Source organism: Dromaius novaehollandiae, chromosome 25 (genome assembly GCF_036370855.1).
Source record: "Dromaius novaehollandiae isolate bDroNov1 chromosome 25, bDroNov1.hap1, whole genome shotgun sequence".
Classification (NCBI taxonomy): Eukaryota; Metazoa; Chordata; class Aves; order Casuariiformes; family Dromaiidae; genus Dromaius; species Dromaius novaehollandiae.
Genome location: NC_088122.1, coordinates 4004137 through 4017620, shown reverse-complemented (window position 1 = coordinate 4017620; position 13484 = coordinate 4004137). Strand labels below are relative to the sequence as shown.

The following is a 13484-nucleotide window of genomic DNA, read 5'->3' as shown; positions in this document are numbered from 1 at the left end:
GATCAAAGCGGTGTCCTGTTCCTAGGGCCTGATTTTCCTTCTCACCTGAGAATGATCCTGGAGTGGCTGGGAATGGTAAAGTCCAGCTCCCCAGGGCTCAGACTGCATTGTGCCAGAAGTTCAGGGGTCCATGTGCGTTTGTTTGCAGGACGTTCTTCACTTGCTACCTTCCTAGTGGGGACCTGGAACTTGTTAGTGCCACATCTTTTAATTCATGATTCAGGACCAGGGTCTGGGTGTCCCTCAGGGTTGGCTGAGGGTCATGTCCCCATGGTCCCTGCTACAGGCAGTCTCTCCTTACCCCTCTGGCTCACCTCTCCCCTCCCACCTCGTGCTAGGGCTTCTTCCAAATTGCATCTCCTTAGCCCAGGCTCCCATTGCTTCTTTCCAGAGGTGAGGATGAAGCCCTCAATGTTTTTCATACAGATTTGGCATGCAGAGGTGGGGAAGGTGCACAGGTGGGAGGCAGAGTGGGTGACACAGGCTTGTCCTCAGGGAGCTTGTGCAGGACTGGCAGATGGCAAGGTTGCGTGGGGTTTTTGTTTCAGGTCCAGGCATGTACCGAGGCTCCTGGAGAGCTCCTGGAGCCTGGGCATGTTTCCCTGTGAGCTGGGTGTGACACCACTCAACTCCCGAAGCCCTTTGCATTCCCGTCACTAAAAGCTGAATCACTCCTTGAGCCTGGGGTGAGAAGATGCACACAGGGCTCTAGTGCGATTTTACAGTACCAGGTTTCTTGAACACTTTCGTGGTCAGCTGTGCCCCCAGCATCCCTTGCCTAAATTGCACCTTGGAGGCGCAAGACAGGAGACCCTGTCTTGAGTGCAGCGGCAGCGAGGCTTCGTTTTGCTGCCTGTCTCTGTCACTTGGTCCTCGCTGTGCTCTGCTCAGCTCTGGCTCTGCCAGCGGGAGCCGAGCACGCACGGCAGGGCTGTGTCTGTTGGGTGGAGATGCTGTGCTTGCCCCCGTGCGTCTCAGGCTCTCAGGACTGCCCCGCAGGTCTGGGGCAGCAGTGGGCACGCTGTGGATAGGGAGGGGCCCTGGATGCCCCTCGGCATGGCGGTGCTGCAGACGTTGCCCTGGGGACTGGGGGGGCTTTGGAGGGTGATGCGAAGGGGAGGTTGTGTCACTGCAGCCTCTGGAAGAGGCAGGGCTGCCTGTCCCGCAGCTGCACAAAATCTGTCGTGCTAGGTTTGCTAGGCTTGCTCCCTCCAAGCCTGACGTGGACAGTGGGAAGACTGGGGGTGCACAGGCGTGTGCTGGACAGATTTGCAGCTGGGGCATCCATACTCCTCCCAAGGCCTCGGACAGCCTGCTGGGAAGTGCAGGTAAGAATCGTGGGACCGTCCGGTGGAGACCTTTGTGCGATGCCCTGGGAGCATCCAAAGTGGCCAGCGGGAGCACTGGGATGTGGGAGCTGTAGCTCAGGGACTGGCAAGCTGAGCCCTCAGCCTTGCACTCTCCCGCAGCCTGGCTCTCCCAGGCAGCTCACGAAACTTCCCTCGGATCCAATTGCTGTGCTCCACCTTTTATTATAATTGATTCTGCATCGCCATAGGAACCCGCTCCAGTGCGAGTGAGGAGCAGCTGCCTTCCCTGCGTGCTCTCCAGGAGAGGCGGCTGCTCCTTCCCACGACACGGCAAGCGGTGGAGCTGCAAGTGGCTGTGGCTGAGCGGCTGGGCCCCCCGGCCCATGCCAGCCAGGTACTGTCCGTGACCCCATCCCTTCCCAGGTGCTCATGCTGTGGGGAGGACAGAGGGATTGCAGGGCCGGGAATGCGGTGGGGGAAGTTCCCTCTGTGCTCAGTTTTCAGGGACCCCCCCCCCCCCTTGCAATGCTGGGCTCAGGAGATGGGGGTCAGCTCTGCTAGTATGGTGCTGGGGCCCGTTGTATCTTCTGATGGGGGGGTCTCAAGTCTGGCCTTAGAGAGCAGAACCCTGGGCTTTGGGGTGGGCCAGGGAGGAGCCCGCTTTCCTGGGGGTTTAACTGCTGGTCGGGTGGCTTGCTTTGATAGTGGTGGCATTTCCATGTGTGCCGGGATGGCAGAGGAGAGGAAGGAGGTGCAGGGTGTGGTGCAGAACCTCGCACTTGACTGAGCTTCTTGCACCTGCGAGAGGGACCAGGGACCGCAAAGCCCAGGATTTGGAACAAGCATCTCTGCTGAGCTCAGGAAGGGGTAAAGCTCCTCCTTGGCTGAAGGGTCGCCCTCTCTACTTGCATCAAAGGCTTGGCTGGCCCAATAGACCAGGACCTGCCATCACTGACCTGGAAAACATGCAGCAGAAGGGGCAGGGCTAGGGGATTGGGGCACTGCAGTGGGGCTGCCTGTGGGTACAGCTCGGTGTCAGTCGGAGAGGCCAGCAGCAACGGGACAGGACGTGTGATGGTGGTGCAGCCGAAGACCCTGGAGCCCCAGCACCAACCCTGCTCCTCTGGGGGCCAGGAGCATCTCACAGCCAGTTGTTACTTCACTCCTGCCCTGGCCCAGTCAGCCCAGTTCTGCTGTCCATGTCCTGGCCTTGCTCACCTTCCTCCACCGCTGGGCTTGGCTGCAATCCTGCCCGGCAGAGCTGTCTTGCTGGGTTGCTCCTCTGAAGCATCTGCATGGGATTGGAGAAGCAGTGGTAGTCTTGCCTCCCCAGGAGCCCTGGGTTGGTTTAACACAAGACTGGCCAAGTTCTGAAGTCAGGGTTTGGGGCATGGACATAGCAGGGGAGCTGGTCTGGTCTGGGGTCCCTCGTCCCGCCGTGCTCTGAAAGGAAGAACTCAGTACCTCGTGGGCAGAAATGCCGTGCACTGCGTTTCTCAGCATCTTTCAGCCCGGAGGTTGATGATGTGCTTTGACGGGGGGCAGAAACACGTCTGAGGACACTGTGCACTGCTTTGCTCCAGGGACCTCCATACTTGTGGGGGTTTGACTTTCCCTGGCAGAGCAGCTGAGGAGAACAGCGGGAGGATCTGGAGCGGTTGCATGCTGGTTTCACCCGTGATCCAGCCATCCCCCCACCCCGTGAGCCGATCCGCAAACCCCACCGAGGCCCAGGGCTGAACGTGGAATCCGGGCTGGGAGGGCACCAGCCTCCGGAAAGGGTTCCCGGCTGCCTCCTCCAAGTGTGCCCGTCTCTGGGTTAGACGTGACAACGGTGTTTCGGTGCAAAACACGCTGGGGGTGGGAGGGAAGGACCAAAGAACAAACTGTCTTCAGACTTGTCTGCCGTGGGCTTGTGCTCAGGATGAGCAGCCCTTCCCAGAAAGGCTCCGTGACCAGGTGCTCTGCTGGAGCACAGGCTGCCCGTCAGGCTGCACCTTTTTTCTCAAAACTGAGCTTTTTGGCTTTGCAGGGTGCAATCTGCACAAGTGGGCTGGTTGTGAAATGCTGTGGTGTGAAATGCTGGTTGGATGCAATAAGGTGTTTGGAAAGGAGTTAAGCGAGGTGGTAGCTCTCCTTAGCTCCAGCTTGGAGCAGGCTGTGGATCTCTCCAGTCGCCTCTGGAAGCGCAGGCCCTGGCATGGCTGGGGCTGTGTTTATGCTGGCAGTTGCACAGTAACCCAGTGGGATTTGTTCATTTGAATCAGCAGAAACATTTACTGAAAAAGGCAATGTAAACCCAGCAAAGATTTCAGCTGCTCATGAGCCCTATTCCAGCTTCGTGCAGTGGTGCCAGGCACGAAAGCGCTTCCCAGAAACACATCAGTTGCCTCCCTCCCCGCAGGGGTGAGTGGAGCAGCCGCCGAGAGACAGACCCCTTGGTCTGAGAGTGCAGAGGTGGAAGAGCAGGTGAGTACCGCACCTCTGACGCACTTGCAAGTAAGGCCTTTCCCTGCGTCTCAGGCCCTGCAAATTCTCCTGCTTAGGCAAAAACTTGTTTGCTTGCAGACCTCAGGGGCCTGTTTGCTTTCACCTGGCGATCGCATTTGCTCTGTGGTTGCAACAGGAGGCTGCACACTGCATGCAGGGAGAGACTGAGTATTAACCAGAGGGAACACGTGGAGCCAGGTCCTGTGGGACCCCAACTCCCATGGAGCAGCAGATGTTTGCTCAGCTCTTGGCAGGGTCCTGAACAGCGGCACTGTGGATGCTACGCTGCTCCCCTGCCCCTTTCATTTTGGCAACAGAACCATATTTGTTCGACGTTCCCAGGAGCTCAGATGCATCTATCTTTTGGATTTTTCTCCAGGGTGTCTCAAATAGATATGCACAGGGAGCAACACTGGGTTTGTGCCTTTCAAAGCAGGGTTATTTTAGACCGATGATAATGAATTTGCTCCAGTTCTTATTCTGTGTGCAGCTATTTTGTTCTGGTCTTGGTGAAAGTTTCATTTGAATTTAAGGATTTTAGCCCCTGCTAGCTCTCCTCCATCAAAACTAGCTCCACTCCCTCCTTTTACAACATCAGTCTCATTTATCATTGTTATATAATTGTAAGTGTCTATTTTGGTTACAAGACAGTACTAAATGGGGTATATTTAAAAGTATGTAAACTGGGTAACTCCATAGCTGTTGGACTGCATCCATCACACAGCACAATTAGACCCTGCTTCACTGGGGCTGATACACTCAGATAGTGCCCGTCTCCTAGTTTCACTCTTTGCATGGGTCAACCTTTCTGGTACAGTTGTATTTTGCTGTGCCAAATACTGGTCTTTTTAAATTCCTGCTAATGAAATGCACAGCTTTCAGTGCAGGGTGTAGTTTTCTTTAATGGTAATTACGCTGTTGCAAAGCTGTCTTAACCTCCTCGCGCCCTGAGATAAAATTGCCGACGACTAGGTCAGCTGCCTTATCATTTGGGTCCCGGATCCAGAGCTGGGCTCTTCTGCCACTGACCCCTGTGCAGCAGCTGCACAAGGATGGCCTGTGCACTCGAGCAGAGCTAAGCACAACTGTGACAAAGCTCACAGCTTCATCCACCATTTGAAGGGAGAAGAGAATTTTGAGCAAGGTTGTGACACCATAAATTGGGAGCAAACAATACGTGAAATGTTAGCATGAAGAAATTTCTGTTCGATGACAAAGGCTGTTTCTCCAGCTGCTTTCCGCATCCAGAATCTGACTCTGCTTTGGCCAATTCTTGTGCTTTGCTGTCCAGTCTCTATCTCTGGGTCTTGACTCCTAGTCAAAACCCTGCAAGAACCTGAAGGACCGAATAAGCTGCTGCTAGCAGAAGTGCCTGGGCGCAGTGCGGAGAGCAGGCTGAGTCACGCCGGGGCTGTGCAGCCCCATCCCTCCTGAGACCCCAAACGTCTGACCTTTGCCCACTCGTGGGCTCAGACACTCAGCTTGGACGTGTCGGCAGTGGGAAGGGTGAGCCCTTCACGCCAGATGTCATCCTGCATTGCTTAACACTGGTCCGTACTTTTTAAGTAAATGCCTCATTAGGTATTTGCCATTCTTCCATTAACTTTTAATTAATTCATGTGTCATACTGACCAAAATCTCCCCATAGAGTTGCTAAATTGTTGACAGGGATCCTCTTCCTTTGTAAGTGAGATCTCTCCCTATTAAGCAATTTCCTTGCTCATGGATGTGTTCTTTTCAGTTACTAAGGGAACATGAATCTTAATAAAACTCAATCAAATAGTCCTTAAATAACAGCTGCATTCATTTAACTGTCTTATCAGCATTTTTTGCTCTGCTGAAAATTCCCTGGAAATTAAGATCTGATTCTTCACACAGTAATAAAAAAGCAATACACCTCAAACATGAGGGAAATCTTTTATCATGAATACAGGGCTGTTATTTAGCAGAAAAATTTGTATTTTGTCCTGAACGCACCTGTTCCTCCTGGCACTTCTTTTAATGTGAGTTACGAGTCATCTGGGCACCTTCAGGTAAATGAGTTGTGCTTGGCCCCTTGCATTGCAGCAGGGCCTGCCCTGAACGTTGCTGTCACCAAGGGCCATGAAGGATTTTTTTCTTACCCCGATGTGTCTGTGGGGAGCATGAAATCCCCCCTGCAGCCTCTGGTGGGGAGTTGTGGCTGGGGAAGGGAGCTTGGCTAGAGTTTCTCTGCTTTAGCGATTTCCAGCTGCTAGGAAGACCCGGGCATTGCTTCTTGCAATGACGGATCCGTGGTGCTCTTTCTGGTCCCTGGGGTTCGTGCAACGCATGGCACAGGTGGTCCTCGTGCAGGGTTAGACTCCCAGGTGCTGCTTCTGTGCAGTTACAGACGGATACACCAGAACAGCCCCCAGCTGTCCCAGCACCAAGCTGGGATACATAGGTAGTGCTTGGGAAGAGCCTTCTCCGCAGGGGCTATTGCAAGCTTTGACCCTTTGGAGACCTTTGGAAGGTCCTTGGAACTGATCTGCAGCTGTGACTCTTGCCCTAACTCACACCTCTCCTCTGGCTTCTTTGGCTGGACTGCTCCTAACCCAGACGGCTGAGCCGAGGTATCCCTAGGCGTCTCCTGTCCATCCAAGGAACAGCCCTGCCGCGTCTGCCCAGGCACCCGGCGGGAATGAGGTGCTGAGATGACAGCACCCAGCCAGGGCCAGTCCCCCCATGCTCAGCCTCTGCATTATCGTGGCAACCCCTCAGGAACAGCCGTTTTCCAAGCCGCAAGCTGTGCAATCCACAGCTTTCCACTTGTCACCTGCTGCCAGGAAAAGCTTCTTGCTACAGGCCAGAGCTGAGGCCTGTGAGGCCAATGTCCCCTGCCTGAGACCCCCGCTTCAGAGCAGGATGAGGCCGTGCCTGTGCAAGCAGCAGTGATGCTCCGGGCTTGCCTTGCTTCGGGTCAGGAGGTGCTGCAGGTACAAAGCAGCAGACCCCTTCCCAGACCCATCTTTCAGCTTCCAGGGGTTACCAACTGTTTTTTCTCGGAGGGGTCTACAGCTTGCCTCGTGCCGAGAAAACAGGAATTCGTTAAGGTGATAGTTCATCCGGTCTCTGCAGTGAAACGGTGGCTGTCCAGACACTCTGAATTGAGTGAGAGTCTGAACTTGTGGAGGAAGCAGAGCCCTGCCCGTGCGAGTGGCTCCAGACTGGTCGCTGAAGAACAGAACAGAGCTTCCCTGGGGTCAATGCTGCGTCTCCTGTGTCCCGCTGAACCCGGAGTGGCAGGGCTGAGACACCGAAACGGGCCACGACCACCTCTCCAAGCACAGAAGGGTGCAGAGGAGAAAGCAGTACCCCGGCAATGGCAATGCTTCAAACCTCAGGGGATTCCTGAGGGCTTCCACATCGCAGGAGACAACGCAAGGAGGCAGGAGGCTGTGGAGTTTTATCCCCGTCTCCATCCGTCCCCAAGGAGCTCTGTGGAAAGGAGCAGGGTGCTCTGCCCCGCGCCCCTGGCCGTGACCCTCCATGAGCAGAAGCTAACACGGGAGCTGGATTCCCTCCACAGGCAGGGCCACACTCAGCCATCGTCTGCCCCCACGCTGTCCCTGTGCCTGAGGACCAGCTTTCCACTGGAATGGCATCAGACAGAGCCAAAGAGCCTGGAAAACAGGTCTCTGCAAGGTCTCAGGGATACGTCATGCTCCCCAAGCTGCCCCCACCTTTGTAGGCCACTGAGCCCACTGCCCCCCTTTACGCCAGGCCCAGCTGCAGGCAGAGACGGAGGACAGCTGGCTCCTCTGACCCACAGCCACCCTCCCCGGGCCCTGAGGTGCTGGCCCCAGGTATGATGAGGCCCTGGGGGCTGTGCAGACCCCACCGCCCTTGCCTTGTGCAAGGAACTCAGCACTTTCGGACACCGGCCTCGGACTAGGCTGTTCTCTGGGCTGATGCCAGCTGGGAAAGGGACACCCAAGTGCTCTCTGCCCAGGTGGAAGCTTTTCCAGCTCAGTTCACTCATCTGCACCCTCCTACCTTCCTGCAGTGGAACCTGTGTCGTGGTGATAAGCAACATGAGTGATGGAGGGCTGGAGGGCTGCCAGCGTGGGACCGAGGGAGCCTTCTCTGACACACTGTCTGGGCAACAGAGGTCACGGAAGGCAAGAACTGCTGGACGAGTCCAATAATTACTATCCTTATTCATTAAGGAGATGATGATAAATATGTCGCACACCCCGGCAGAGAAGGTGTGAGGAGTGCTCCCCTCCAGCCACGACTCTGCTTGGCTGAGCATCACAGCAGCCACAACCTTCCCGCACAGAGCTGCCAGGAGACGGCTGTGTCCTGGAGCTGCCTTAGTGCCCAGCTACAGGGACCCTTCAGCCCCATTTCCCTAAGTCAGAGGATGTGTTTCTGGTTCCTGGGGCTTCTGTCTGCAAGCACCACAGGCCAGAATCTGTTCTGCAGAGCCAGTTCTGCCTTTGCCAGCACAGTCCTTGCTGTGGACGCTGGTGGTGGCACCAACAGCCTTGGTCTGGAGACCTGGGGACCCTAAACACACTGCCCCAGAGTGATGGCTCATGAGAGCCGCCGCGTTACCGGAGGACTAGAGGGTCACATTGACACCCACTGGGCCCCCGGATCGGCTTGCTTTGGGGTGTCGCGCTGGCCCTGGCACCCTACACTGGGCTGGGGAAATATGGGGGGGGGGGGGGGTTATAAACCCCAGTGTGATGGAGGTTTGACACACTGCCAATCCAGGGGACTTCTGGATGGGGTCACACTAGGGGTGGCCAACGTCCCTTTGATGCCAGTTTGGGGAACTAGACTGGCTACTTCCCAGCAATGGTGGGATGCCAAACTATGGCAAAGCCCCTCACTCAGCCCAAAGGTTATCTGGAGCCTCAGCTAGTCACTGGGAAGCTGGTGGCATTGCTTGAAGGTCCAAGGCAGCTATTTTGGGTGGTTGGGAGCTCAGGGATGCCCTTGACCAGCACTGACACAGAGATGCCAGCTCATGGGTTACCACTCGCATGGGCAGGGGGGTTATGACGGTGCTTTGTCCCAGAGGAGGGCAGGGCTGTATTGTCCCATGCCAGACACCTTTTAAGAGACTGCTCCATGTCTGGTTTAAATAGGATAACGATAAGCTGGGAAGGGAGATTACGGAATAACTGGGGTGGAACTGCCAGAGAGCAGTTGTGCTCAGCTATGTCTCGATCTGTGCAGAGGGAGCATGTGCAATTAGCCAGGACAAGCATTCAGTTTCTTTGCTAACAAATCTTGCTTTTCCCTTTTCCGACTCTGAGCAAGGGCAGAGAGACGGGAAGAACATTCTCGTATAGGGTATAAAGTGCCCCTGGTCTCCTGATTGCAAACTGTCCTGGATTGAAAGATGCAGTTTTGGGGGATCAGCCTCCATTCCACTGCTGGCACCACTCTGAGCACATCTGTTCATATAAGCGGAGGCTGGGGGGGCTTGTGATAGACCAGGTGTTACGAGGTGGCCTCTGTGCAAAGAGCACCTTCCTGCTGCCATCACCACTTCCACTCACACTGGCTCTTGTGCTCTTTGGAAATAGGAATAGCTTATTTACATGTAGATGATAGGGCACTGGATTGCTGTCTGGCAATGGACAGCATCCAGCATCTGGCAATGGGCAGTATCCAGCCCCTGGGAATCAGGAAAGCAGAGGAAGAACACGTCCAGCTTTCTCACCTTGCTGCCGCTCCCACCCTTTACTGAGCTGCTTTTGTGATCTGAAATTATCTTTAAAACCTGCAAGCACTGTATCTCCTTGAGTCCCAGGAGCTGCAGAAAAACAGAAGTCAGCAGGTCCTCAGCATGAGTCAGAGCCGTGATGGACGTGCTGTGTCCACATCTGGGTGTGTTGGCTTTGAGACAGGCTTCTGCCTTTTCCTTGCCCACTTGCTTCCAGTCGGTATCGCTGCCTGGGAAGGCAGTGAGGATAGGTCGGTGGGGGCCTTTGGCTGTTTCTGATATCTCCCGGTGTGGGACTTCACCGGAGTCTCCACGGCACTAAGAGCACCCCGGCTCTGGGACGGTGCAAGGGGAGCTTGCTGCGAATGCTGCCCTGGGTGAACTCTAGCCAGTGCTGGTCCGGCAGGAGACACCGGGGACTTGTAGCAGCTGCTGACTTCAGCGGTGCCTTGCTGCTCTTTGCTTTGACTCACAGTGACTAAGATCCTTTTAATGGCTTTTGTTATCTGTCCTTCTGCCTTTGCATCCCTAGCCCAAGAAAGCTGGATGTTGACCCTGGAGATCTCGCCTCAGCGACGCGGCTGTCAGGACACAGCTTCCTCCTCCATCTGCTGTAATAGCGATGCTAGTGTGCCTGTGCGGCTGCAGTGAGGTGGGTGCCCTCCTTCACCGCTGGGAATCAGCTCCTTTTGGTCCCTCTGAAAAACCAGAGGCAGTCACTGGGTCAAGGGAAATATGGCAGCAGGACATGTCTCCCTCAGTAGGAATGGGCAAACTCAAGGCTTGTGTCCACCGTCGGAGTTTTTCAAGACCAGATTAAATAAAACCCTGAGCAATGTAGTCCCCTAAAAGGGATCTCAGAGCTGAGGTCCTTCTTGCCCTGAATTATCACATGATCCCAGGCAACTGGGCCAAAAGATTCCTACAGCGCTGAGGTTGGCAGATGGGCATCTTCTCCAGAAGGTTGCTGGGGGTTATGACCAGAGATGCAGCTTCTGCACCAGTGCATGGGGCTGCCCAGCCTCACTGCTCCTCCTGTGCCCCTGGGAGGTGGCATCACTGCATAAGTTCTCGTGGAAAAACAGGGACCTGCTTGTGAACTTCTGCCTGAACTTCTGAGCAGAAGTTCACAAGTAGGGGAGATTTCCTTTAGAAAATTCCCCACTAGGACTTTCTAGAAGTGTCTCCGTCTCATATTTCCATTCTCCTCCCCCTGTTGCACTCTGGTTTGATTTTCTCAATTCTCCAGCTGGCAAAAGAAAAAAAATAACCCTCCAGTTCTTAAACGAACTATAGCAAAAATGACCCCTGAGGAAAGCTGCCAGTTTAGGACCCATGCCTTTAGGTTGAGTACCAAAGGGTAAGAAGAATTAAGAAAAAGTTTCAAATTAAGAATGTTTGTTTAATTAAAAAAAAAAAGAAAAGAGAGCCCTTCCTTGCCCTTTCCAGTTATTCAGCAGTATCCTGAGGCCCGTTGCTGCTCCCTCACCATCTCTGCTTTCCCCTCCAGGAGCTCTTGGCCCGGGCAGAAGTGACCACCAAGCCCCCCGGCTCAGCATAGCAGCGCCAGCGGCTATGGAGTGACCCCGGGCGGGCGGTGCTCGGGCGTGTGGGCACAGCGGGAGGCCGAATGGTCCCGTGAGCGCCTCGAGCCCTGCCCGCACGCGCCGCGCTGCCGGCGTGCCTCGCCTCTGCCATGAATGATGCGTCGACCATGGATTATGAACTGCTGTCCCCGTCCTTGGTCGAGCACCCGGCCAGCGCCGCGGGCATGGATGCCGAGCAGAAAACCGTCTTCGCCTTCGTCATCTTCCTGCTGGTCTTCCTGGTGATGCTGATGGTGCGCTGCTTCCGCATCCTGCTGGACCCCTACAGCCGCATGCCCGCCTCCTCCTGGACCGACCACAAGGAGGGGCTGGAGAGGGGCCAGTTCGACTACGCCTTGGTGTAGGCGGCAGGGATGGGGCGAGCCTGGCTGCTCCGCGTGCCTCCCCCCGCCGCTGGCCCCGGCCCCGGCCCCCCCTTCCTCTGTGGTGTTGCCCCGGGCCAGCGGGGAGGCTCCGGGCAGGGAGGCAAGGTGGGGCTCTTGCCTGGGGCGGGTTTTCTAGGGGTTTCTGTCTTTTCTAAGCACTTTTCGATTCTCTTCCCGGTCCGCGGCGCCCTCGGGGAGACGTGTTGGAAGGACGAAATGAGGCTGCCTGGTCCCTTCTGCCCGCTCTCCCCCCGGACAGTGCCACGTGCTGAGGTGAGGGGCAGGAGGCGATGGGGCAGCGTAGGGCAGAACCTGCCTCCGGCCGCAGCCCGCCGGGCTCCGGGTCTGGGCGGCTCTGCCTGTTGCCAGGCCAGAGCCTCGACCCCCATCTCCTCCTGCCCCTCATGTTGCCCTCGTCCGTGTCCCCCGGGGATTGCTGACTGTGGTCCCGTGTGTGTGCGTGCCCTTGTAGCTGAGCTGTGTCTGTCAGGGGGCTTATAGGCACCAGACCCGAGTGCTGGCTTTGTTTCTCTGTGTGGCAGCCCCAGCCCCCCCCAGACGTGAGGGGGAGATGGAGACCCCGTGCACAGCCCCTTTCTGGCACCGTGTCCCGCGGCCTGCTCTCCGCTTCACACCGTAGCGATCTGTCCCTGCCCAACTAGCGCACATGGTCTGAGCAAGGCGCAGTCGTGCAGCTGCCTGCAGAGGTGCCCGGGCAGCCCTGCTGCCTCCCCGGCACGGACGGTGGGTCCGCAGCCATGCCAGCAGGCACCTAAAGCCCGGCGTGATGTTTGAGAGAGGCCCCTCAGCTGGCCCAGGCCTGGCAGCCTCGCAGCAGGAGCCCACTCGAGCCATGGGGTGCCCTCCCCATGCCCAGGGGTGCTGGGAGCGGCCAGCCCTTCCCTGGCCACCCTGTGCCTGGGTGGTAGACGGGCTGCACAAGAAACTGAGGGGAAAACAAAGCTGGCTTCCCACCTCGTGCAGGAGCTGCGTCTGTCTTGCAGGGGGGTTGCAGCTTGCCACAGGGCTAGCAAGAGCCCTGGGGGTTTATGGCCACAGGCCAGGAGGGCGGTTTGTGCTAAGGGACTGAGCTCCTAGGGGAGACCCTCCTCCCCCACCATGGAAATAAAGCTGCACTGTGCTAACCCCACATCACTCTCCTGCTGCTCTTTGGTGCATCCCATCAGGCACCCAGAAAAGGACCCGTTGCTCCCCAGGCAATGGCAGGTTTCCTCATCTCTCCCTGGCTGGGCCAAGACTCCACCTCTCCACACGAGCTGGAGCTGCCCCACAGCGGAGGGGTGCCCTGTGGGGCAGGAGCTGCCGTATCCCACCCCAGCCCCAGGTCAGGGCCGTCACAAGGTGGTGGTGCTGAGGGTGGCCTGTGCCTGGGGTGCAGAGGGTGCTCTCTGCCCCAGTGGGTGCCGCACGGCCTCTCCACCCGCACTGCTGGGCAGGGACGGTCCGTCCTGGCCACATCCTGCGTGGGGCTGGGCCTGGAAACGCCTCCCGCAGCACAGGGCTCAGCCGCCGGGCAGGCCAGTGCCAGCTTTGCCTCTGGAGCATCCGGCCAAGAAGAGCTCGTGAAAGTGCGAATGGAGACCTGGAGCGAGGGCCCAAGCGGAACTCCACCAGCTGGACCACACGGCACAGTCTCCGGCAAAGCACAGGCAGGCAAGCGCCTTCGTCGTGGCACACGCTGCACGTAGCAGTCACTACACAACCTAGACAGCCCCTGCCCCGCACGACCGCTGCTCCGCAAAACTGCCGGGAAGCGGCAAGAGCGGCTCTGTTCCGTAAGGGGAGAGGAGCTGGGCTCGAGGGTGACCATGGCCCAGGCAGCGGCAGGGATAGCGCCTTCCCTGACCAGCACCCGAGCAGGGTGAGCAGGACAGCAAGGCACACATCACGCACTTGGGAATAGGCCCTCCATGACAAATAAATCCATACCATGAGGTGTGGTACAACACTACCAACCCGCTGCCCTTACTGCAGCAGCATCCAGGCT

The 13484-nt window shown here is 56.9% G+C and overlaps 1 protein-coding gene across 6 annotated transcripts in view; it reads left to right on the top strand.

Moving 5' to 3' along the window:
• CTXN1 (cortexin 1) overlaps positions 1-12626 on the top strand; it is a 44100-nt gene extending 31474 nt beyond the window's left edge. For 3 of the 6 annotated variants that reach the window (XM_064497300.1, XM_026105463.2, XM_026105462.2), the window contains exons 2-3: positions 10037-10156; positions 11015-12626. In XM_064497300.1, the coding sequence (XP_064353370.1) occupies positions 11201-11455 (255 nt within the window). In that variant the 5' untranslated portion in view covers positions 10037-10156; positions 11015-11200 and the 3' untranslated portion in view covers positions 11456-12626. Of the gene's footprint in view, positions 1-1180; positions 1329-1558; positions 1705-3623; positions 3780-10036; positions 10157-11014 lie in introns of those variants that run through there. The other 3 variants (XM_026105461.2, XM_026105464.2, XM_064497301.1) reach the window with 3 other exon arrangements.
• Positions 12627-13484: the final 858 nt, after the last annotated feature.